Source organism: Camelus ferus, chromosome 7 (assembly GCF_009834535.1).
Source record: "Camelus ferus isolate YT-003-E chromosome 7, BCGSAC_Cfer_1.0, whole genome shotgun sequence".
NCBI lineage: Eukaryota > Metazoa > Chordata > Mammalia > Artiodactyla > Camelidae > Camelus > Camelus ferus.
The window spans coordinates 19402351-19430195 of NC_045702.1; the positions used below are offsets into that span (position 1 = coordinate 19402351).

The 27845-nt window shown below is 37.1% G+C and overlaps 1 protein-coding gene across 1 annotated transcript; it reads left to right on the forward strand.

Moving 5' to 3' along the window:
* The first annotated feature begins 16450 nt into the window (after nucleotides 1-16450).
* Nucleotides 16451-17503, forward strand: LOC102508567 (olfactory receptor 2A2-like). The gene is given in 2 exon segments (XM_032484381.1): nucleotides 16451-16662; nucleotides 16664-17503. Coding segments are annotated over 2 exon segments (933 nt in total). The 5' UTR covers nucleotides 16451-16569.
* Nucleotides 17504-27845: the final 10342 nt, after the last annotated feature.

A 27845-nucleotide genomic window follows, 5' to 3' on the forward strand; every position in this document is an offset into this window, starting at 1 on the left:
ATATCATATATAGTTCCCTGTACTGTATGGCATGAACTTGTTTATCTATTCTATACACATCAGTTAGAATCTGCAAATCTCTAACTCCTAATTTATCCCCTTCCATCCCCTCTCCTTGTAACCACTGGTTTGTTCTCCATGTCTGAGAGTCTGTTTCTGTTTTGCAAATAAATTCATTTGTCTTTTTTTTTAGATTTCACATATAAGTGATATTGTATGGTATTTTTCTTTTTCTTTCTGGCTTATTTCACTTAGATGACGATCTCCAGTTACATCCATGTTGCTGCAAATGGCATTATTTTATTATTTTTATGGCTGAATAGTATTCCATTGTACAAATATACCACCACTTCTTTATCCAGTTATCTGTTCATGGACATTTAGATTGTAAATAGTGCTGCTGTGAACATTGGGGTGCATGTATCTTTTTGAGTTAAGGTTCCCTCTGGATATATGCCCAGGAGTGGGATTCCTGGATCATATGGTAAGTCTATTCTTAGTCTTTTGAGGCATCTCCATACTGTTCTCCATAACTGCTGCACCAAACTACATCCCCACCAGTGGTGAAGGAGGGTTCCCTTTTCTCCACAGCCTCTCCAGCATTTATCTTTTGTGGACTTCCGAATGACCATTCTGACTGGTGTGAGGTGATACCTCATTGTAGTTTTGATTTCCATTTCTCTGATAATTAGCAACATTGAACGTTTTTACGTGCCTATTGGCCATTTGTATGTCTTCATTGGAGAATTCCTTGTTTAGCCTTCTGCCCATTTTTGGATTGGGTTGTTTATTTTTTTCTTATTAAGTTGTATGAGCTATTTATATATTCTGGCAATTAAGCCCTTGTCATTCTCATCTTTTGCAAATATTTTCTCCTGTTCCGTAGATTGTTTTTTTGTTTTGCTTATGGTTTCCTTTGCTGTGCAAAAGCTTATAAGTTTAATTAGGTCCCTGTTTGTTTATTTTTGCTTTTATTGCTATTGCCTGTATTGCTATCGCCTGTATTGCCTGTATTGTATTGCTGAGACTTGGATAACATTTTGCCCATTTTTACTTCTAAGAGGTTTATAGTGTCTTGCCTTACGTTTATGTCTTTAAGCCATTTTGAGTTTATTTTTGTGTATGGTGTGAGAGAGTTTTCTAACTTTGTTGATTTACATGCAGCTATCCAGTTTTCTCAACACCATTTGCTGAAAAGATTGTCTTTATTCCATTGTATGTTCTTGCCTCCTTTGTCAGGGATTAATTGACCAACAGTTTGTGGGTTTATTCCTGGGCTCTCTATTCTGTTCCGTTGATCCATATGTCTGCTTTTGTACCAATACCATTCAGCTTTGATTACTGTTGCTCTGTAGCATTGTCTGAAGTCAGAGGGTTATTCCTCCAGCTTCATTCTTTTTCTTCAGTATTGCTTTGGCAATTCTGGGTTTTTTTGTGATTCCATATAAATTCTAGAATTATTTGTTCTAGTTCTGTGAAAAATGTCCTGGGTAATTTGATAGGGCTGGCATTAAATCTGTAGGTTGCTTTGGGTAGCATGGCCATTTTAACAATATTAATTCTTCCAATCCAAGAGCATGGGATATCTTTCCATTTCTTTAAGTCATCTTTAATTTCCTTAGTCAGTGTTTTGTAGTTCTCCACATATAAGTCTTTCACTTCTTTGGTCAGATTTATTCCTAAGTATTTTATTTTTGGGGATGCAATTTTAAAAGGGATTATTTCCTTACTCTCCTTTTCTGATATTTCATTGTTAGTGTAAAGAAATGCCACTGATTTCTGTATGTTAATCTTGTATCCTGCTGCCTTGCCAAAATCTTTTATTAGCTCTAGTAGCTTTTGTGTGGATCCTTTAGGGTTTTCTATATATAGTATCATGGCATCCACATATAATGACAATTTACCTCTTCTCTTCCAATTTGGATCCCTTTTATTTCTTGTCTAATTGCTATGGCTAGGACTTCCAATACTATATTGAATAGAAGTGGTGAGAGTGGGTATCCTTGTCTTCTTCCAGATTTTAGAGGGAAGGCATTCAGCTTTTCACAGTTGTTGAGTACTATGCTGGCTGTAGGTCTGTCATAAATAGCTTTTAATATGTTGAGATACATACAGAGGGATGCTCCCTCTGTACCCTCTTTGGTTAGAGTGTTTATCATAAATGGATGTTGAATTTTAAGAGCTGCTTTTTCGGCATCTGTTGAGATGATCATGTGATTTTTGTCCGTTCTCTTGTTGATGTGGTGTATCATATTGATTGACTTGTGTATGTTGAACCATCCTTGTGTCCCTGGGATGAAACCAACTTGATCATGGTGTATAATCTTTTTTATGTGTTGGATTCTGTTTGCTAATATTTTGTTGAGGATTTTTGCATCTGTGTTCATCAATGATATTGGCCTATAGTTTTCTTTTCTGGTAGTGTCTTTGGCTTGGTAGTGTCCTTGTCTGGTTATGATATATTGTTTAGCAATAGTCCTGCAAACAATAAAATGTGTCTAGTGTCCTATAGAAATCAACTTTATTCACTAAAATTATTAAGAATCCTGAGGAGAGAGGAGATAACATAAAAATAACCAGAAATTATTTTTAATATAATATTATTATAATACCTAGGAAATAGTCCCTTAGCTGGGTCATTAGTTTTAAAAATAGAAATGCTGTTTCTAAATGTTGTAGCCTGTGGTATTTGTGTAATATTATACACACAGTGGGAACTGAAATAGAGGCTTGTTGAATGGGGTGGAGTAAACTGGATTAAAAGCTTCTTCCAGCTCTGACTAGTGATCAATTCTCAGAACTTTCTTTGTTCAGGTTATATTCTTTACCATAATTTTCCAAAGTAATTTACCTTTCATTATATTTTATATTGAAATACACTTGACATAAAACATTGTGTAAATTTAAGGTGTATAATATGTTAATTTGTTACATTTATATGTTGTAATTTGATCACCATTGTGCTGATAATTGGTAACTCCATCACTCTACATAATTATCCTTTTTTATAGTGGTTGGAATAGTTAAGTTCTAGGCATGTAGCAAATTGGTTGATTATAATACAATGTTGTGGTCTATATTAACTATACTATGCATTAGCGTTCTAGGGCTTATTCACTACTTGTTAAATTTGTACCTGTAAACAACATCTACTCTGTCCTCCCACCCCGCAATCCCCTGGTAACCACCGTTTTACTCTTTCTATGAATTTGGCCTGTTTAGATTGCACATATCATTGATATCATTATTGTCTCTCTCTGTCTGACTTATCTTAGCATAATGTGCTCAAGGTCCATCCATGTGATTGCAAATGGCAGGAAGTCCTCCTTTCTCATGGCTGAGTAACACTTCATTGTGCATACATGCCACATCTTGAGCCATTCGTCAGCATTTATGTTGTTTCCATGTCTACACTGTGCCGAATAATGCCGCAGTAAACATGGGAATTCATATATCTCTTTGAAATCCTGTTTTTGTCTCCTTCGGGTATATACCCAGAAATGAAATTGCCAGATCATATGATAGTCTTCAATGTTTTAATGTTTTGAGGAACCTCATATTGTTGTCCATAATGGTTGAACCAATTTGCATTCCCATCAATAATCTACAAGGGTTGGCTTTTTTCCACAGTATCTCCAGCATTCGTTACTTCTTGTCTTCTTGATGACAGCTGTTCTAACAGGTGTGAGAGGATATCTCCTGTAATAATAATAATAATATAATAATAATAATAATAATAATAATAATAAAAACACTAGTCAGTAGGACTAGCAGAGTAAGGACTCCAAACTCTTCACTTCATAAAAGCAAAACAGGCACTGACAAAATCAACTTTTTCAGACAGCTAGAAATTTAAAAAACTCTCAATAACAAGCAAAACCCATGAACACACTGGCCTACAGTAATTTGACCGAACAATTTAAAAGGAAAATCTGAGGAGTGAGCTGAGCACAGGTGACTTTGAAAAGCTTCAACATATTCCTGGGAATCGAGAGGCTAATTCCCCATGAGTAGGACTGTGGGCGTCTACGAGAAAGGCATGTGAAGGCTCCTAGGTCTACATCCAAAGTATTTACTACGTAACAGTACGTAACAACAGGAGAGGTAAGGAATGGAAGCTTATAACTGGGGCCTTTTAAGTGGTTTTAAGGTGTAGGATTTACTCTCTTGAGACAGCAAGTCAGAGAACACTGCTAATTCACACTGAGGTGCAGTAGGCAAGCATGCATTCTGGACACTGCATTTTGGGAAGAGCCCTGGCTTGAGAAATTAATTTATGTGTTATCAGCATATGAAATGTACTGAAATCCCCAGGACTGATGAGGTCTCAGAGGAAGTAGATTAAAAAATACAAAGAACCAACCCTGAAAAATGCTGGTGTTAATAGATGCGGGAGATGAGGAGAAACAGACAGAAAGGTAGAAGGGCCACTCGGGGAGCGAGTCTATGACCGTCAAATAGAAGTGTTTCAAACAAAGAGGGCACTTGACTGTGTTAAGTGCTGCTGGCCAGTCTAGTCATACAAGGGCTTTGAATTAATCACTGGATTTAGCAAAGATAATTGCTGTCTTTGATAAAAGGAACTTCAAATTCTGAGCACATGGGTTCAAGACAGAAGAGGAGCGGAGACATTAGAGACTGAAATTGCTGAAGAGAAGTTCTTGATAGGCAAGAGGGATGGGATTCACAGCATAAGTGGAAGGCTGCCTTTGCTTGAGGACAAACTAGTAACTCCATGGTAACAGCGGAGAAGTGGAGATAAATGCCCAGATTCAGTAACTGCATGTAGTGGTACAGGTTGTGGAAGTTGTCATCTGATTTCTTCTCTGTTCTCAGCTAAGCTTACTTAGTTGCTGACTCTGGGTGACAGAATTTACGGGAGATTTAAAGAATAAGAAAATAGGAAAATTTCATCTGGGAGAAAAGACTAGAGAAATAAAATACGATTTGTGGGAGCATTAAGAGCCAAATTAATGTGTGTATTCATGAATTTAAAGGGATCTCAGCCATTACACTTGCATGTTTTCTGTAGATCTGTGGATGCGGGCAAAGCCACCCATCATCTAAATTTAATCCAACATCTAAATGCTTACATCAGAGAGGTTACAATGGCCTCTCTAAATGGAGGATATGTATTAAAGGGAAAAATGTTTTAGAAATTGGATGAATACTTGGAGGGTATCTTGAAACCAAAGGAAGGGAGGAAAGCACTGAGGAAATAGATTTAATCTCCATGAGTTTCCAAATAAAAAGTAATATTTGCAGTGGGAATTTGTAGAAATTATTTCACGGTAACACTCTTTAGCAAAGATTGACTCTCTAAGGAAAATAAAGTCCTGTGAGGGGCTGCCTTAACAAGCTCCCTGGGAGTTACGTTTATTATATCATGAACCTTTCCAAAAGTAGGCTATGAAAACAGAAACCAAGTCAAGATAAAGAACACAGTACATTCACATCCTTGGGGATTGTACTGTGGGATATAATTCACAGCATGACTTATATCCGTTAAATTTTTATGTCAACATCCTCTTGACTGCAAACACCCTGCCATCTTCCTGAGTTCCCAGTTCTCTACATCAGCAGGTGCGTGGCTGCACGTGTACACACAAACACACTCACTCACACATGGATAACAAACAGGAGAGCCAAAAGAGGAGGGGCAGATTTTACACTACTTTGTAGGGAAGACACAGAATGATGGGAAGATGCTTTGTAATTTGTGCACTGGACTCCACAGGTATGTCTCTGGGGAATGGGTTGGTTTTAGGTCATCAGAATATGAAGCCCTCACACCTAGATGCTCCTGAGCATCCTTCCGTCCTGTCCTCTTGGTCAGGGCAGAAAGTGTATCTGAGGCTGATCATCCCCACACCTGCTTCAGGAGCAGGTGTGTCAGCTCCAGCTACTCCCCATCTCTGTGAGTTTCCCTGTACGTTCAAGCTCAAATTGAGAAAAAAATATCAGAAATAGTATTATCCTACCTTAATGTATAAATCTTTATTTATACCCTTGGTTTAATGGTTTACAGAAGAGCAGGACAGAAGGCTGGCAGAGATCATCAGCTTTAGGAAGAAGAAAAAGCCACCTTTGTGCAGACCCCTTTCTTGTGCTGTGCTGGGGTCTCAGAGTAACATCTGATGCCCGTGTTGTCTAAACATAGGTTTCTTACTCCTCCTGGTCAGAGCCCCTCCCTCTGGTGAAACTCTGGGGCTGGTGAAACTCGCTGTCCCTGAGTCATGGTATGAGACTGAAAGGGACATAAGAGTCACCTAACTCTGTTGTCTGCCCTTACAAATGATGAAGCCGGAGGTGCTGTGTGATTTGTCCTTCACTACCTTTCATTTCTTCCTCTGCTGAGGACCATCTGCTCCTACTGCATCCTGGAAATGTCCTCCTGCCAGGGAAGTGAGGGACATTGACCTCCTTTTCTTTGCTGCTCAGTGGGGAGGTGGTAATAAGTGACAGAAATCCTATAGTTATTTAATAAAAATTCCACAGTTATTTCTCCTTGTATCAATGAAGCTGGTACAGGTGCCCGTTTAGTTTAATCTGATTGGCTTTCCAGAGTTGCTCTCCCGGGATGGTGTCCTGATCCTAGGGAAGCCCTTTGTCTTCTCCTGAAGTGGGATAACGTGACTACCTCTGTCACTTACCATATCCGGGGGGAAAGTTCTAGCTGGTGAAACTATGGTAAGATTTCCTACTACAAAAACAGTTTCTCTGTTCCACATGTGCCGGCACCTGGCAGCATGTTCAGGGGACCCTATTGCTTTTCATTGTCTTCACATTTGTTTAAAGCCATTTTTTCAAAATAATGGAACAAATGAAAACGTATCATTTAAAAATTTTACATAATGAAGAAGAAAATTAGGACCATCTTGTCAGTGTCTGTAATGTCATGAGGCATAGACTTTGCAATTCTAGTCTCTGTTTTCAAACCATTCCAGCATTCTAATGCTTAATATTCAAGTTACTATTTATGAGGCTAAGATCGTTTTCATATTCATATTACCCTGACGTTTTGCTGTGTAAACGCTGAAAACTGATGATCTGCTAACAAGAGACGACTGGTAGCCCCCACCTGAGCTTATAAGGCGTCAGAATCCACTGAGGTAGCGTGAGGGGTTGGACCAAAGGGGCTCACTTCTGCAGCAAGCCAAGCCAAGCCTTGATCGCCTTCTGTAGACACAAGGTTGGACAGAAATTTCAGGAGCAATAAAGATAAAGCCCTCTGATAATCTTATGTTTACTAATGCTATTTATTCCTTTTTAAAAATTTCTAAGTATGTATTAAAGTTATGTGGAAATTTAAATGTATTGACTGAATCTCCTATAAGACACATTCTTACATAAGGTACATGTGATAATTGTATTGTTTTAACCTATAATGACAACATGCCTGAATTATAGAATAAAGTTTAGCGATATCTACATCTTTTGGGGGCTGGACTTAGAAGCCCATATCAGATAACTGGGAACTCCCAGGAGAGACAGTGAAGAAAGTCAGGCATTTGAGAACTAAAGTCAGGAGCCAGAGAATCAGGCAGTGTTGTCAGGGTACTACCTGTAAGATGTAAAAAACTACCGGAGTTTTGATTTATCTGTAAATTTATGAATTTGTGAAGGAGACAGTTTACTGTGGAAGCCAAGTTGCTGAGTCCCTAAGTGGACAACGGAGGACAGGAGGGCAGGCCAGACTAGCAGTTAAACCAGCAGCCAACAGGGAGGCTTTTAATTCTCATGCTGGCATTAATAACATTTGATGTTTATGCTAACATTAATTGTAACATTAGAACTAAAACTTTGTTAGAGGCATGCACTGAAATTGGATGAAGGCCTTAGAGTCACTTTTACTGGCTGGCTGATTCAGCCTGCTTGAGAGAATCATAAACTATCATTAAATAGGAGAAACCTCTGAGGTATGAGATTATATAGTAACTTTAAAGGGAGTATAACCTGTAATAATATTGACTTACAATGCTGTACAACCAAAACTAACATAATATTGCAAATCAACTATACTTTAATAAAAGATGAAAAGGAAACCTCTGTTCTCCCTGGCTAGGAGCTGTGTCACTCTAAGAAATTAGTAAATCAGTGCCTGCAATATGCTGTATTTGCCCATTGGATTTACTTAGGGCTCATATTGAAAACAGTGTCTGATTATCTATTTGTTTTGCCCCAGTGGCAATGATTAAAAATTAGACTTTACTGCAGTTTCAGGCTTTGAAGGATGACTGTCTTTCTTGGTGAGTGCCTCTGAAAGTTAAGTTGGTATACATTATATAATCTATATCCCATCCATTTAGGATGCCTTCTTAAGAGTGAAAATGTGTCACTTTTCATGTGATAAACAGACCAAAAACTTTAACTTATTTACCTAGAATTGCCACATCGGTCTCAACACATTACTGATGCACATAAACGTTTTTCTTGTATTATTTATGGTGAATAACTGGAGCTAAAATTAAATAGTGTTTCTTAGATTATATTTTATCCAAATAGAGAAGTTTTATAAAATTCCTTCAGGTGAAAGATACATAATATAAAGGAGGCTAGTGGGTTAAGTTAACTTTTGAAATTAAAAAATGAAACTTTCTTTTTTCTTAATTATGGATAAATACTGTATTTTAAAAAAATTAGAAAAATATATTGATTAATTTTTTGTAATTAATTATCCTCTTCAATTTAGAACCAGAAAACCACACCTATTACTCTGCCTGATGATGTCCAATCAGATTTTGGGCTTCAGGAGTGACATACAGACAGGGATGTTTAGCTGATGCTCTGGGAGCCCCATCCATAACACAGTGCCTTCCCACTTCAGTGCACACTGGCCTGACTTCCAAATGCCAGCCATTTCTTTGCCTGAGTCATTTCCCCAGTCATTAGAGCCAGCTTACTTGCCCATTACACAAGGAAAAGGAGCCTTAATACTTGGTGCACCCATCTCAAGGTCCTCATCCAGTAATGGCATACTAGTTGATGCATAAGCACTCCAGGTCCCTTCCACTCCGGGTGGATTAACACTGAGATTCATATTCTACGCTGACTCAAAGATTTTCCCATTAGGCTCTAACTTCAATTACTAGTAATTTTGTCCTACTTGATCATCCAACCAAGTGGCTGTCTTTTGATTGTGACCCCTTTCCACTTCTCTACTTGTATTTCCTGGGATTAATTCCTAAAAACTACTTGTAGTTGAATAATTGTCCCAGGGTTGGCTTCTGGAGGAACCCAAACCAAGGTACATATCTTAACTGGAACCAGTATTTAGATTTATTATTGTTAGTGGGAAAGATTTTCACAAACATAGGCAATTTTGAACATGAACAGAAACCTGATATGTTGATTTTTATATTTACAAATATTAAAGATATTTGTAGAAATCTGGTTATCCTAGCACCGAAATACTTGATTGTCAGAACATAGTGAACTACAATTTAAATAATTCTCATTTATATCATTTCATTCATATGATAGAGAAGCTAAGTAATGTTAATTGATATTCATAGATTCTGAAATCAGAGAACCTGTTACAGAATTCACTATTGGTCATACAATTTGGGGAATGTACCTGTGAGTCTCATTTTTATTTTTAGAAAATGATTTTGTAAAGAGATATTGGCCACATTATTCTTGTCAAGTGAGTTTCCAAAAAACTTAATTTTTCTAGGAATAAGTAAATTAAATCATATATTTCTAAAACTCTAAGAGCCCTTGCAATAAATATTTTTGTGTTCACATGGATTGTAAGGTCAAGCAAAGGAATAAGTCCTTGTTTCATTCTTTAATAAGCTATGATAGAGTCTTCCCTTGGAAGAAAGGAAAAGAGTTATTGTAATTACATTATGAATATTCATATACAAACTATATATAAGCTTCATATAAATGTATATAATGTGTATGTATATATACACACACACACACACACACACACACACACACACACACACAGAAGTGTTTTTTGGGTATATCTGAAAGTAGAATCCATGGGTATACATATATTCAAAAATAAATACTTTCAGAGTTTTCCAAAATAGTTGCATTAAATTACATTCTCATCAGTGATGTACCCCTGCTTCATACCCTTGCCAAGGCCTTGTACTTTGAAACTTCTTAATTTTAGCTATTCATTGTGATTTCTATTTTTGTCTCTTCAGTGACCTATGAAGCTTGGTAGTTCTTAATCTCTTAATGTGTTTGTGGGTCATTTGAATGACTTTTCATGTGAAGTGTGAGTTCAAGTATATTGTCCAATTTTAATTGGATTATCTATCTTTTCACTAATGATCTGTGGGAAGTCTTTGTATTCTGCATATGAGCCCTGTACTTATTATACATTATAAATATTTTCTTCTATTCTGTGGATTGAATTTCCGACTTTTTTAGTGATGTTCTAGATAAACAGCAATTAAGTTCTTAGTTTTATGTTGTTTTAGTTACTTTTTTCCTTTTGTGTTGTTTCAATTCCACTCCCTCCAAGGTCATAGCTACTGCCATCATTTAAAATTCTGCAAAGCTTGTTTTTATCTTTCATACTTAGATCTAAAACCTACCTGCATTTTTGTTTTGTTTGTTTTAGTTTTCTTTACACAGACAGACAATTGATCCAGCATCATTTACTGAAAACACCAGTGCCTTTGTCTTGGTTCAAGTCTGTGGCTGAGGGTGGGGTGGGGGAGGAGGCGTCCGTGTGCATTTCTGTATTTCTCTTTAAACCGTGCTTTCATAGGTCTGTTGATTTGTCCTTGCCCCAGTACAGCATTGACTGACTGTATAAAGTCACTGTGACTTTATAGGTCCCAGTATTCCATAGAGCAAGTCCTTTTATTTCATTCTTCAGCATGGCCTCGACTCTTCTTGATGTTCTGTAATTTCACATGAAATTTATAAGATTATCAATTTCTGCACATAAAAAACCTTCCTTAAATTCTGATTTGGATTTCATTGAACCTGTGGATCAGTTTGGAGAGATCTGCAATCGTTACAAAATGCTTATTCCATAAAAAGGTGTGTATGTTCCAGATTTTTGGAAACTTTCTTTTTATAGATGTCATCTATAGAGATTTTAATGTTTCCAACATGTATGAGTGTGTTGTCAATAATAACTGAAACTTATTTTTTGAATTATTGTATTGAAGTGTAGTTGATTTACAGTGTTTTAGGTGTATAACTTACTGATTCAATATTTTTATAGATTATACTCCATTTAAAGTCATAAAATATTGGCTATATTCTTTGTGCTGTACAATATACCCTAGTAGGGTACTTATTTTCTACATAGTGGTTGGACCTTTTATTTCCCACCCCTATCTTGGTCCTCCCCCCTTTCCTAAATCCATTCTTTATTTAAAATGGTCTTACATGAAGCTTGCATGTGGCTAGATAGTACTTACTGGGTACATTTTAATTGGCACAGAAACTGAAATTTCAGTCTTAATATTGGTAAACCACATACTTCAAGTTTCAACCCTTTATTTTAACTTCCTACTTCAAAATGGGGGGATTAGTTTTCTTACTATCCCTCATAATTCTTCTTCCATAGCAGCTGATTTTTGTTGGTTTTTCTAATACTAGTTTTACAGTTGCCAAGATTTGTGCTGTTTACATTCTGTTAAGCCACCATCATTCCCAGTTTTCGCTGTTCTTTCTCTATTTAAATGAATTTAATGCTGCACAGTAGTTTTGTTCTCACAACTTATGCGTATATCCAAAATTTATAATTGAGGAATAATTTTTTTCAGAATATCTCATAGGGACATATGAGTTCTTGCATGCATAAAAATTGCATAGTTTGTATATAATGACTATTTATTGTTATTACTCTATTACTAAATGTATTATAGTGATGACTGCCCCCACCCCGCTCCTGGAGCTTCTGCGCACTGAGCTGTCACTGGGCTCTTCTGTCCCTCAGCATCTTTCTCATCACCACTTCCCAGTGTGGCTGAGTGATGGTCGTTCAGATTAGCCCAGCTCAGTTGTGTGAGAGGAAGCTGGCGTTGCGGGAGGCTTTGTATGCAGGCATTACCTCGGGATGAGGCTCTGCTGTACCTAAAAGAATGGAAGAATCTTTATTACTTAATAGGTGACGTTACTGATAGAGTAACCTCTGTTATGGAAACCAGAATTCTAATAACAGTTGCAATAAAGTCTTTTTCTTATTGAAAAAGTGTATGGGATAAGTTTACAATATAGTTATTTCTAATTGAATCTTTCCCTAGTCTATCATTTAATCTGGATAATTTTTAGACTCAGAAATAACAGTACTTGATAGGAATATTTGTCCCACCACAGAACAGGATAGAGTGAGTGCCAACTCCACTGACAAGTGTTGGAGAAGTACCATAAGTCTCTCTAGCTCACTTACAGGATGGCCTGGGTAGAGAAGTGCACATACCACTGAAACGTTCATTTTCTGGGCTGCTATTACTTTATTGAGTCTATTGGAAAGGAGAAATTGCATTTTTGCTATCAAAATTGTCTTCCCTATTTCAATGCTGCATTATTTAAGAGATTTAATCTACCTTCACTATTATTTTAAAAAATATTTTAATTGAAATGAAAATGATGGTAATGAACATGAAGATAAAATCATTTATTAATTCAGACAAACAAGTAACTAACCTAAACAGTCAAGATGTTACCATATCTATTTTGCACAGTATAATATATATTCTGTAGCTGTAACAAAACTTCCTAATATTACAAACTTATGTGTATTTATATCCACTGCTTCAAATGAAATCATATTATAGAAACACAGAAATGTAGGATTGTCTCTTAGTTTTGTCTAAGTCATTGTTCTTAATGGGCAACTTCTCTTGTAATTGATGGCTTTGCAATTTGATTTTGTAAAGCTGAAAATGCTGCCACATGTGTCTCCAAAATTCCTTCTTAGTTTGTTTCCTTTCCTATAAATTAATTTTTCCATAAAGAATTTCCCTGAAACTTTCTTACAAGCATCACATCAAAGCAGGTAAAAGACATTAATTTATTTAGCTGTTGCCATTTTTTCAACATAATTACATGCTCCGTATCTTTAAGCATATTGAAGCATACCCTATGGAAACACTGTATTTAAATTACATGAATTATTCATAGCGTTTTTGTAAGAAAGCAGTTTTCACATTACTAAATTCTAATTGTGAACTTTAGTAAACTAGAACGCATGTCCTGATCAATAGATAGAAGCTGATGATAGAAGGTGCTAATATAGAGACAGGCTATAGAGAAGCCTGAATTCATAAACTGAAATAATTTTAAGAGTTTGGATATTGCAGTTTTTGATATCTCTTTCAGATTTATGACCTTGAGAAACTTCAAAATTTGTGTGGATACAATGTAATGCCAAAATGTTACTGATACATCTATCTATTTATCTATCTATCTATGTATCCATCCATCCATTCATCCACACACACAGACATATATATACACACACACACAGACATATATATGTATATATATATACAGACATATATGTGTATCTATATAATTACAAACAACTTCCTTATATTAAACAAATACTTGTTGAGTGCCTATTTCACCTAGAATTCAGCAAGTTATTATAAGAAACATAAACATGTATATGACATATTACCCACTTAGGAGATTTTTATAACCAGACTCAATTTTAGCTGAGTCATCTCAGTTAAAGTAAATGGCAGTTGGTACCAAACCCCACCTCATCTTGATTTTATCTTGAGGATTACACAGATCTTCCTAGTAAGAATATAACTCTTTACTGTTAGTATTGTCCAAGCCAGTTACATTAATCTATTCTTTATATTGATCTACTTTAATTTCCTAGGACAGAAAAAGACCCTCTTGGTGGTAGGTAACCTGTGGAGGTAATGGAAATGTTTGACTTAGAGCATGGTGCTGGTTTCATGGGTATATGCTTATCCCCAAAGGCATCAAGTTGTGTACATTAAATAAACACAGCTTTTTATATGTTAAACATATCAATAAAGTTTTTTTTTTAAAGGAAAACTGACCTTCTTTGTAGGCTGCTTGTCACCTAGATTTGTTTAATTTTTAATACTGTGTAGGTAAAGACATCTCTGTGTTATGGAAGGTGCAGGCCTAAATGTCAAGTCATTCTTTCTTATCATTCATCAAGGAAACAGGAGTGTCTCTCGGGGCCCCAAAATGAAGTTAAGAAGGAAACAGTAGATTAGAGGCAAAGTGAGGAATTTGTATCTTTTGGTCAGTTAAAATCAAATATGTAGCATTTCTAGGACGGAAATGCTAAATAGTGGGTGTTAGGAAAGTTACTTCCTCATGAAACCTTTTGGATCCTGGGAAGCAAGAAACACAGGCAAATAAGGTTTTAATCACAAATTTGCAGTCAGCTCCTTTCAGTTAGATGGTAGACAGATCAAGGCTGTATGTAGACTAAGTGGACAGATTTAACCCAGTAAATAAGGAGCTGTATTGATTGTAGTGAAATTATACTTCAGCTTCATGAAATTTCCCTTTCCATCAACTATTCCTGTCTTTCTTGGTATTTAATATGAATTTGAGATAGGGATAAACCTAGGGATAGTTTAACCTAAGGATAAACTTACACCAAGTTTGACTAAATTTTATTAAAATGTGAGGGTCAACATGATAAGGGTAGGAAAACTGAAGGGTGGGACAACTTCATAGAAAAGATGAACTTGAGATTACAGTCATGATTTTTGAATTAGAGATCATTTCCCACTGGGTGTTTTCTTGCAGTGAAAAGTCCTGATTTTTTCTTCACTTGTTTGCCTTTTATAGATGATGGTGATGGTGATGGTGATGGATACAGATAGAAAGATGATAGATAGATTTGACTGAGGACTTCCATGTCTAGGATATGCTATAAGAAAATAATAAAAGATAAAAAAAAAATGTGTAGAACTTAATACATGGCATATTACATACAGTCTAGTTGGAAGGGAATGTATTAAATAAATTAAAATATTTGTATGTAATAAAACAGTTGCAAATGTTTAAATTATGTTGCATAGAAATATTTTGACATGAAAAATGTATATAATGATTCTAAATGAAATAAATAATACTGTCAATATAATTTATATTATGAAAATGTATACAGTGAATAATAGAAAACTCTATAAAAATAATTAGCAATGATCACTGTCGGCCATATGTTTCAGGTAAGTATTACCTCTTTAGCCTTTATTGAATGTCATGTTTTTCTAAGACTTATGAACTCTTGATGTCAAAATCTCATATGAAATAGGTGCCACTTTATTCACACAATGAGCCAGATTACTGAAACTTTAGTTTGTAAGTCTAAAACTTCTAAGATACTCTAATTACCTAATACAAAGAAAAACAAACCAAAAAAAAACCAAGATAATTTGAGATTCTACATATAATTTTGTCTAAAAATAATCTACCATATAAAATTGAGATAATTTTTTAACAGTGATGTTAATTTAGCAAAATAGATTTGGTTCACTAAAAGAAGTCAGTAAGGTGTATTAAGATTAGGCAAGCAAAGTTGACTCCATTATCGCCTTAACAGCATACTTACTGTCCCAAATTATATACTCTATTAAACAAGGATAGTAGAGGACAGTAGAAATTTGGCAACAATAATGATAAAAATATTTTTGACACCTAATAAATCTAGATATTGCTTTGAAAAGATTATTCTTCAATAGGAACCAGATATTTTTAGTGAAATAATTGATTCTAAGCTCAAGTGGGAAATCTTCAAGATGAGTATAGGATAATTTTTTAAGCCATACTTAAAATTATGGATTAATAACTTTATAATGGGAATAACTTGGACACACCACCTTAACAACATAACCCACATTAGCATCACCAATACTGAGACTAATAAACATTATCTATATATTCATCAAAGGCATTAGGGTTAGGTAGGACATATTTTTTTCCAACCAAAAATTTACAATCTGAACTAAAACATGACAGTCAATGAAAAACTCCATGTTGAGAGACATGACACAAAACAGGAGCTCATACTCTTCAAAAATATCACTGCTAAGGCAAGAAAGTTTAAGTAACTTTAAGATAGAGGAGATAAAATATATGTGATACTGGATTTGAATCTTATCAGAGGGGCTGAGAATGCGGTACTTACAATAGTGAATTATGTTAATGTTATAGCTCCTGATTTTGTTAATTACATTGAAGATAAATTAGTGAATATCCTTGTTCTTGGAATAAATAAGCAGTTTAGGGATAAGTTGGCTTTATGGTTGCCCTTAAGTCTTATGTAGTCCATAGGAAATGAACCACATATATACAAAATACATGTATAAATGCAAGATTGTTTGCAAACATGAAAAAATTAGTAAAATGTATATACTATGATTATTTATAATTCCTGATACTTATCTGAAAATTTCAATTACTCCCTAGGAAAAAGTATAAAAACAAAAAGGCAAAGAAGCATTGGAGGAAATATCTCAGTGAAGTAGGGACAGTCACATAAACTTGTTCTGAATTCACTTCAGATTAATAACTCCACGTTTCATTCATATCCAGCTCTGACCTTTCCATCACACTTCAGTTCAGTTCCCACTGTCATTAGGAATGGAGGGCAACCAGTCATGGATCGCAGAATTCATCCTGGTGGGATTCCAGCTCAGTGAAGAGATGGAATTGCTCCTCTTCATTATCTTCCCTCCTGTTATATACCTTCAACCTGCTGGCAAATGGCATGATCTTCAGACTCATTTGCCTGGACCCCAGACTGCATTCCCCCATGTACTACTTCCTCTCTCATCTGGCCATCACCGACATATCCTATGCTTCTAGTAATTTACCCCATATGCTGGAAAACCTAATGAAACACAAAAAAACGATCTCCTTTTTCTCATGCTCTATGCAGATGGTTTTCTGTTTGGCTTTTGCTTCTGTAGAATGCCTGATTTTGGTGGTGATGTCCTATGACAGGTACGTGGCGATCTGCCACCTCCTCCAGTACACTGCCATCATGAACTGGAGAGTGTGCACGGTCCTGGCCATCGCATCCTGGGTGTGTGGATTTTCCATGGCCCTAGTACAAGTAAGTCTCTTTCTAAGATTGCCCTTCTGTGGGCCCCAGAAGGTGAACCACTTCTTCTGTGAAATTCGATCTGTCCTCAAAGTGGCCTGTGGTGAAACCTGGATCAATGACATCTTCCTCTTTGCTGAAGGTGTGTTTATCTTAGTTGGGCCCCTTTCCCTGATGCTGGTGTCCTATGTGCACATCCTCTGGGCCATCCTGAAGATCCAGTCCAAGGAGGGCCGCAAGAAAGCCTTTTCTACCTGCTCCTCCCACCTCTGTGTGGTGGGGTTCTACTTCGGCATAGCCATGGTGGTTTACTTGGTCCCAGAGAGTAGTCAACGAGATGAGCAGAAGAAAATCCTTTTCCTGTTTTACACCCTCTTCAACCCACTGCTGAACCCCCTTGTCTACAGTCTAAGGAATGCTCAAGTGAAGGCTGCCTTCCACAGAGTATTCCAGAAACAGAGGACAATGTGAAGGAGGGTAGAATTATGGTTAGTGGATTTTCCCCCTAGTACTGAAGAAAATTCCCCTACAAAACACACGACTTAAGGATGAAAATTATCCAAGAGTAACACCAGCAAGATGGCAGAACAGGAGTTGCCAAGCCCCCTACTCCATGGAGATGACGTACGTAGATGAAATTGTCTGTGTGAGAACACCAGAAGGCAGGTAAGAGCTTGCAGCATCCCCGACTAGCACAAAGCCGAGAAGAGAGAGACAGTAAAGCTTTTAGGCAAATGGATGGCGTTTGGCCCGCCATGGCTGCTTCTCCTCCCCGACCCAGTGTGTTGGGATCAGGAGGAAATTCCTGACTCCCAGCTCTCCCTCAAGAGGGAAAGGTAAGAATGGCCCACGCATCCTACTTTTTAGATTTCTGAGGTGTGAAGGAGTCTGAGGGCTTCTTTTCTGTCTTGCCTTCTCAGAGGCCTCATGGGAGTGGCAGTTTGGACTCCTTATTGGGACAACTGAGAAACATGGCAAGCACTTCAAATTTTTACACAATACAGAGATTTTTTTTTTTTGAGATTTTCACAATTCTAGTAGATGGACAGTGGCATCGCATTCTTGTTTTAATAGGAAATTCCCTGATGACATATGATGATGAATGTGTTTGCAAGTGCTTCCTTACCATCTGTCTGTCTTCTTTGGTGAGCTGTCCCTTTACATCTTTTGCCCATTTTTATTTAATAAACTTTATTTTTACAGCAATTTTAGATTCACAGCAAAAATTGTGTGCCAGGTACAGAGATATCCCATATACTCTGCCTCCACACATGCATAACCTCCCCCAGTATCAACATCCCTCCACAGAGTGGTCATTCATTGTCATTCATAAACCTGCATTGACACATCATTGTCACCCAAAGTCCGTAGCTTCCATTAGGGTTCACTCAACGTGTTCTACATTGTATATGTTTGGACAAGTGTATAAGTACATGCACCCACCATTATATTATCATACGCAGCAGTTTCATCACCGTAAATATCATTACTAATCCCTGACAACCACTGACCTTCTTTAACTACGTTCATAGTTTTGGCTTTTCAGAATGTCATATAGTAGGATTTATAAATACACAGTTTTTTCCACATTGGCTCCCTGCAATCCCTTTGTATGCATTTAAGATTCCTCTGTCTTTTTTTACTGATAGTTCATTTCTTTTTAATGTAGAGTACTATTCCAGTGTCTGGGTATACCACAGTTTATTTGCCTACTGTTGGACATCTTGATTGCCTCAAGTTTAGGCAGTTATGAATAAAACTGCTTTAAACATCTCTGTGCAGGTTTTTTTGTGGACATAAGTTCTCAGATTCTTTGGGTAAACACCAGGTAGTGCAAATGGTAGACTGTACTGTAAGAGTATGTTTAGCATGTTAGGAAACCGTGAAGCTGTCTTTCAAAGTGACTGTATCATTTTGCAGTGAATGTATGCAATATATGAACGTTCCTCTTGGTCCGCATCCTACTCAGTGTTTGTTGTCAGTGTTCTAATTTTTAGCCATTATTTGCTGATATTTCATTGTTGTTTTAATTTGTGTTTCTCTGATGATAGAGATGTGGAGCATTTTTTCATATGCTTATTTGCCATCTGTATATCTTCTTTGAAGTGGTGCGTGTTAGTTTTTGATCCATTTTTAATCGAGTGGTTTGTTTTTTTGCTATTACGTTTTAAGAGTTCTTTGTATGTATTGGAATCAAGTCATTTTTCCTACATGTGCAAAGGTTTTTCTCCAGCCTGTGGCTTAACTTTTCATATTCTTACCGGCGTTTTTCACAGAGTAGAAGTTTTTAAATTTAATGAAATGCAACTTATCAATTTCTTTTTTAACTTTGAAGAGTTTTTGATTTTCAGTTCAGGGTTGTCATTTTCTATTTTGGAGGGAGGAAGAGTGGATACTGGTTCTAAATGTCTTACGGTTCCCCCTGAGGCAAGACTTAACAGTGAATATTAAAAACAGTAATCATAAGAGCAAGGCTTACAAATAAGTCTTCTATCTAAAGTGCAGCAGCCTGATTGACTGAATGATACTTTTATATCACTGATTATTAACTTACACAAAATTAAGAGTTGAAGCTACATCTGGGAGCAAAGAAAGGGTGAGTAAATGTTTAATGAAAGGAAATTTCTGAGAGCCTGAATTTGCCTGTACTTACTGGGAAATAAATCCAAGTGGGAAATAATAGTTAGGGCCAAATCTCAAGGACCTAGTGTGGGCAAACAACTAAAACCAGGCAAAATTAAGTGTTCACTGCCTGTCGGTAAACTGCAAGAAACACTGAAGAAAATATTTTTTTTCCATTTGAAAGAAATGCTCCCTGATGGTAATGGGTATGATTATTTCCTAGGTGAGTTTGGATGTTATTTTGTCATTGGTTTTCAGAAGTGTGACTTTAGTATGCCTGAGTGTTGCTTTAGTGCCATTTATCCGGCCTTTGATTTGCTGAGCTCTGTATCCAGGGGAACGTAACCTTTATCATGCTGAGAAATCCTCTGAGATAATTCCCTCAAAATTTCTTTTTGTGTCACTTTATTTATTTAATTTTAATTTTTTTCTTCCAGTGTTATTGTGATACAATGGACATAGAACACTGGATAAGTTTAAGGTGTAGAGCATAATGATTTGACTTACATAAAATGTGAATATTTTATTACAAGTTTAGTAAACATCCAACATCTCATATAGGTTAAAAAATTAAAGAAATAGAAGAAACATCTTCCTTGTGATGAGAAATCTTACAATTTTCTCTCAACAACTTTCATACGTAACATTACAGCACATTAATTATGTTTATCATGTTGTGTATCCCTTCCCTCACTCTTTATCTTATAAGTGTCAGTTTGTAACTTTTGACTACCTTCATCCAGTTCCCCCAGTCCCCACACCTCACATCTGGTAACCACAAACCTGATGTTTTTTTATGAGTTTGATTGATTGATTGATTGTCTGCTTTTCAGGTTTAATTAACCTAACACTGTGTTACTTCCTGCTACACAATATAGTGATTTGATATTTCTATACGTTTCAAAGTGATCGCCATGATAAGTCTAGTTACAGTTTATGAGTATATGAAGATATGTCAACTATATTTCCCACACTGTACATTTCACACCTTGTCTTATTTATTTATTAACTGGAAGTTTCTACCTTACAATTTCTTTCACCTCAATTTATTTTTTCCTCCCTACACCACCCCCTCTGCCAATCATCTGTTCTCTGTACCTATATCTTTGTTTCTGTTTCCTTAGATTTGTTCACTTGTTTCCAATTTTTAGATTCCACATGTAAGTGAAAATATACAGTATTTGTCTTTGTCTCACTTATTTCATTAGCATAATAGCCGTAGGTCCAGGCATGTTGTCTCAAATGACAGAATTTCATTCTTTTTTATGGCAGAGTAATGTTACATCCCCATGTAATTCTTGCCTTTTGATAATAGTCATGCTAACAGGCGTGAGGGAATGCCTCACTGCAGTTTTGATTTGTGTTTTCCTGATGATTAGTGATGTTGTGCACCTTTCCGTGTGCCTGTTGTCCATCTGTATGTGTCTTTTTGAAAAACAAAATGTCTATTCATATTCTCTGTCCATTTTTCTTAAACAAGTTTTACAGTTTTTCGATGTTGAGTTGTATGAGTTCTTTGTATATTTTAAATATTAATTCATTAATGAATGTTTCATTTGAAAATAATGTTTCATTTGAAAATAGGCGGCCTTTTCATTTTGCTGAGTTTCCTTTGCTGTGCAATAGATTTTTATTTTGATGTATTCCCATGTGTTTATTTTGGCTTTTGCTTCCCTTGCCTGAGATGACATATCGAAAAAGAAAAAAAAAAATCACTGAAATCAATGTCAGAGTACTGCCTATGTTTTTTAGAAGGTTCTTTTTTAAACTGAAGTATAGTTGATTTATAATATTAATGATTTTCATTTGTACAGCATAGTAATCGAGTGTTTTTACAGATTATATTCCATTAAAAGTATTGCGAGGTAATTGCTGTAATTCCCTGTGCTGTGCAGCATATCCCTGTTGCTCACCTGTCTTACGTATAGTGGGCAGGACCTCTTAATACCCTGCTCATCATTTGCCCCTCCCCTCTCCCTCTCCCCTTTGGTAACCACTAGTTTTCTTTCTGTCTCGTTGAGTTTGTTTCTGTTGTACATATACATTTGTGCATTCTTTTTTAAGTTCCATATATAAGGGATAACATACAGTATGTATCTTTCTTGTTTAATTTAATTCACTAAGCTTAATATTCTCTTGGTTAATTCATGGTGCTGCAAATGGCAGAATTATATCCTTTTTTGTAGCTGAGTAACATTCCATTGTGTGTGTTATGTTCTCTATTCATTTGTCTGGTACATTATTTCTTTTTGAATTTCTGTTTTATTTTTACCAGATATGTACCCAGGAGTGCAATTGCTGGATCATATGGTAGTTCTATGTTCAGGTTTTTGAGGAAACTCCATACTGTTTTCCATACTGACTGCATCAATTTACTTTCCCACCAAGAGTGGACAAGCATTCCCTTTACTCTACATCCTCTCCAACATGTGTTATTTGTAGACTTTTTGAGGATAGCCATTCTCACAGCTGTGAGGTGATACTCATTGTGGTTTTGATTTTCATTTCTCTAATAATTAAAAATGCTGAGCATGTTTTCATGCACCTCTTAGCCATCTGTATGTCTTTTTTGGAAAAATGTGGATTCAGGTCTTCTACACATTTTTTGATTGAGTTGTTTTATAAATATGGAGTTATATGAGCTGTGTATATTTTTTAGACATTAACCCCTTACCGTTTATTTCATTTAGAAATATTTTGTCCCATTGCGTAGCTTGTCTTTTCATTTTGTCCATGGTTTACTTCGCTGTGCAAAAGCTTTTAAGTTTTATTAGGTCCCATTTGTTTATTTTTGCTTCTATTTATTTTGCATTAGGAGACAGATCCAAAAAATAGACTACTGTGTTTTATGTCAAAGTGTATTCTGCCTATGTTCTCTTCTAGGAGTTTTATGGTTTCAGGTCTTACATTTAATTAACTAAGCCATTTTGAATTTATTTTTGTGTATACCATGAGAGAGTAGTCCACGTAGATTCCTTTTCATGTAGCTATCCGGTTTCCTCAACACAATTTACTAAGGAGGCTGTCTATTCCCCGTTGTATCCTCTTGTGTCCTTTGTCATGGATTAACTGCCCATGTAACTGTGGGTTTATTTCTGGGCTCTCTATTCTGTTCCATTGATGTATGCCTCTTGTTGTACCACTGTTATGCTGTTTTGATTATTGTAGCCTTGTCGTATAGTTTGAAGTCAGGAAGTCTGATACCTTCAGCTTTGTTCTTTATTAAGATTGTTTCACCTTTGGGGTCTTTTGTGTTTCCATAAAATTTTTAGGATTACTTTTTTTCTAGTTCCGTGAAAATTCCAGTGGTATTTTGACAGGAGTTGCATTGAATCTGTAGACTGTCTTCAGTAGTTTGGACATTTCAGCAATATTAATTATTCCCATTTATGAGCACAGTATATCTTTCCATCTGTTTGTGTCATCCTGAATGTCTGTCATCAGTGTCATAAAGTTATCAAGTCTTGTTGTGTTTCTCTTTGTGTTGATCTTCTTTGGTAATCTCTGCATTTCCTGAACCTGAATGTCTCATTCCTTTCCCAGGTTATGGACGTTTTCAGCTATTATGTCTTCAGATATGTTCTCTGCCCCTTTCTCCCTTCTGCTTTTGGGAACCCTATAATGCAAATGTTCGTTCACTTGATATTGACCAAGATGTCTCTTAAACTGTCCCCACTGCTTTTCTTTTTCTGAACGTCTTTATACTCATTACCTTGAACTCTTTCTTGGCTAAATTGCTTATCCCCATTTCACTTAGTTCTTCTTGCATTTTATCTTATTCCTTTGTTTGAAACTTACTATTATTACTCTGTTGCCTTGTTTTGCCTAACTGGACGTTTTTCTCTCTATGTGTTTGGTAGGTTGGTTATGTTTCCCAACGTTGGAGATGTGGCTTTTGTGAAGATATCCTGTATGTTCCAGCAGCACACTGCTCTCTGTCCCTAGAGCTACGTGCTCTAGGGGTTCCACCTGTGTGCCTGCATGGGTCCTTGTGCTGAGGCAGGGCTCACAAATGGTGGTCTGGCAGCCATTGCCAACCCCTCATTCTGCTTGTTGCTAGGCCCTGCCTTGTGCAGAGCCCACTGGCCACTCATGGGCCGGACATGGTCAAGAGACACCTAACTGCCAAGTGCCAAAGGGGCCCTGAGCTAGTGCTGGTCCGCTGGTGGGTAGACACAGGTTCCGGGGTGGGTAGTTGTGCAGCCTGGGATCCCAGATCCAGTGTCAGCCTGCTAGTGGGTGGGGCCAGTTCCTGACATGACTGGCTGTCTGGTCAAAGGTGTCTTGGAGCTCTCATTGGTCTGCTTGTAGGAGGGGCTGGGCTTCAGGGCACCTGGGGCCAAAGCTTGCACATTGCTGGGTGAGGCTGCTCCCAGGGCTAGTGCCAGCTTGCTTGTGCATGGACCCCGGGTGGGGAGGGCTGGGTCCCAGGGAGACTCTGGGCTCAGAGGGTCTTACGGCAGTCAGCCAGCTCATGAGTGGCACAATGTCGCTGCTTGTCCTGAGGCATCAAAGTACTGGCGGTATAGGCTGGTGAATGGGGCCAGGTCCCAGGATTAATATGCAAGAAGGAGAAATCTAAAATGAGGCTAGCCAGCCTTGATGTCCTCATGGGAGAATGAGCTCCTAAAAGTAGCTGCTGCTAATGCCTATGCCCCTAGCATTACCTCCATTTGCCTCCTACCTCTCCAGGAGGCCAAGATTAGCAGGTGAGCCTCACGCAGGCTCCTTTCAAATTACTGCGTCTACCCTGCGTCACAGAGTTTGTGAGATTTTGTGTGAGCCCTTTAAGCCTGGAGTCAATTTCCCACAGCCTTTTGGAAACAGCCCTGTTAGCCTTCAAAGCCAGATGTTCCGGGGGCTCGTCTACCTGGTGCAGGACCCCAGGCTAGGGAGCAGCTTGATGTGGGGCTCAGACCCCTAGCTTCCTAGGGAGAAGCTCTGTGGTCGCAGTTATCCTCCTGTTTGTGGGTCGTCCCCCTGGGAGTGTGAGGATTGACTCTAGTATCTCCCACCCTCTTCTACCCGTCTTGTTGTGGTTCCTTCTTTACATCTTTAGCTGTGGAAGATCTTCTGCTAGTCTTCTGATCTTTCGCATCAGTGGTTGCTCTGTCAACACTTAGAATTCTGCTGTCCCTGTGGGAGGAGTGACTCAGGGTCATCCTGTTCCAGCACGTTGGCCACTCCTGTGCCATTTTATTTGACTTTTTCCTGAGGATGGTTAGCCTTTTTTTAACTACATCCCCAAGCATCTTTCAGACTCGTCTCCATTTTTCATTATTTTTCTTTGAATGCTTTTCCTCGAATGTTTTCTGTTGATCTTCATTTGAATTTGTTGATCCTGCTCTCAACTGGATCCAGTCTGCTATTAAATTCACCCAGTGTTTTCTTAATTTCACATGTTATTATTTGCTCCTTAACAATGAATATAGGATTATTTCTATAGATTCTAATTCTTCATTGAAATTATACTTTTAAAATTTTGTGTGTCTTTGTTCCCATTTTCTTTGATATAAACGACAGTTATTTTGAAGTCTTTATTGTAGCTTCAATATCTTTGTCATATCTAGGACCTTTTCTCTTGGTTCTTGTATCTCTTGGTTATTGATAATTTTCTTCTTTTTCACATGTTGAATGATAAATTACAAAGACTGTAGATTTTTATCAATGTATGAAGATTAATGAGGCTTTGTATTTTCTCTAAAGGCTATTAAACTTGTTGAAGTTCACCTTGTTCCTTTTAGGGCTTAGTTTTATCCTTTTTTTATTGAAGCACAGTCAGTTTACAATGTTGTGTCAATTTCTGGCGTTCAGCACAGTGCTTCAGTCATATAGAAACATACATATATTCGTTTTCACATTCTCTTTCACCATAAATTCCTACAAGATATTGAATATACTTCCCTGTGCTATACAGTATAAACGTGTTGTTCATCTATTTTTTTTTGGTTTTAGATTTGTTAACATAAATGTATTTCAGTTACATTTTTCGAGTTAGGACTTGAGCAATGCCTGAGAAAACGTCCTCCACATATTTTGAGGAATCCTTTTCAACATATACTTCCTCTCTAAAATCTCACCCCCTACAATCCCAGCTTTCTTCCTTGCCCTTTACTCCAACCTCTGCTGGGATTTCAGCTCCCTCTACTTTCTTGAGCAGTGTTTGGAGAATACCCTTGGAAGAAAGCCTGTGTGGACGTGAGGCTTACTTGTGCTTCCCGTTAAACAAGTGCGATGTCGTCGTCCTAGCCGTCTGCTTCTGCAGCACGCGCAGTCAAAGCCTGGACTCACTTCTCATTGTACTGATGATTTTACCTTTCTCAATAAAGCTGTTAAGTGTTGTGGGAAAACAGTTTTTGTAGTCAATTGATGTTTAGCACATGACAAGTATTTTTAAGCTCATTAATAAGTAAATGAGGAAGAAAATAGTAGATTGCATAGGTTTGAAGAAGGTTTGGAAGGGCAGATACACATATTTATACAGGTAACAAACTGCACCAGATAACAGTTTTCTTTTTATTATGATGTCTCTGCGAGTCGATAGGTAAGTCGCAGGGGCAATATAATGCTGAGTTATATCCTCAAAGATATGATTAGTCAGAAATACCAAGTCATGAGCTGACATGTAAATATTAGACAAGTTGATTTGAGTCTATTAATCATAGATAGCTACAGTGAAAATAATTAGTTCTTATAGCTAAATTGTGTTCCCCCCACAAATATAAATGTTGAAGTTCTAACAGTCACTATGTCAGAATGTGACTGCATTTAATACTGCATATTTAGAAGGTAACTAAGTTAAAACGAGGTCATTAGGATGGGCACCAATATGATATGACGGGTGTCCTTTAGAAGAGGTGCTTAGGACTCAGACACACACAGAGGAAAACCATATAAAGTCACAGTGAAAGGACTGCCATATATGAACCAAAGAGAGAGAGGTTTCAGAAGAGCCCGACCCCCCTGAATCCTTGACCTTGGACATCCAGCCCCTAGGACAATAAGAAAGCACATTTCTGATGTTGGCGGTGCGTAGTCTGCGGTACGCTGTGATGGCACCTCTAGAAAACTAAAGGTTTAGTTCAGTGATGACAGAAAGAAAGGTCAGTTCAGAGTGCCAAGCAATGATATATGGAAATCAGTTATAAGATATATTATTAAAGAAGCTACTGGGAACATCTCCACCAGGTAATATAAATGAGAAATAATACATTTTTTAATGTTGGGAACAAATTTCTTTTTCTTAATTGTAAGTCTGAAAAATGAGATCTTCCAGAAAGTAGCATCATCCTTTGCATAATTACACAAAAATATCACAGATGGTTCTATTAAGTTACCTAAGCCTGCATTTCTCTGAGATCCTCTAAAAGGAGCACATAACCTGAATTTGTGTTAAAATTAAATAAAACCAGGAGGAATTAAATACCATTATGTGGACAAAGAGTGTGAGTGTGTGTGAGTGTGTGTTTCAGTCAAGCAAACAAAGCTGATGATGAGCAGATTGAATTCAAAACAGCAAAAGACCTCGCCTCTATGATAAGTCTTTCCCAAACTTATGTCACAACGACCAACAGTGAAACAGTGTGCAGTGTGATTGGGCAGGAAATGAAAGGAGTTATCAGGACCACAGAGAAGGCAGCAGTATGTAACAGGAACTGCTAAGAAAGCTTCAAATTTATCTCAGCTTATATAGTGAAAAGAATGATTTATGCCATAGCTGCATAGGCAAAAAAATACAATTTTCCTTCCAAAAACACAAAAGTACTAGTCTGTGAGAATAGCAGAGTAAAGAATTCCAAAAATTCCCTGCACCAGAGAAGTAACAAGGACACTAACAAAATTTGTCAAAATCATGTTTTTCATAAACCAGAAATCAAAGGCTTGCAAAAATCTACTGCATGTTCTTCGAAGAAAACCATGCTCCCTTGATAGGAACAGTCAGCTGTTGGGGTTTTCATGTGCACTGTTCCCATCACCGTCCCTCTAGCTCTGTGGTACCCTAGAAAACAAACAGCCCTGCCGTCATGGTTATAACTAGTATAACTGCAGTGTCTGGAAGGGGTGGCCAGGGTTGGAGGAACCAGAAACCTATGACATAGAGAAAGGAAATCGCAGTTACATTATAAATTTTGATGTTAGGATGAGAACCTCGGCACATCACAGATCCTGTAATCATAAGCCCTAATACAAA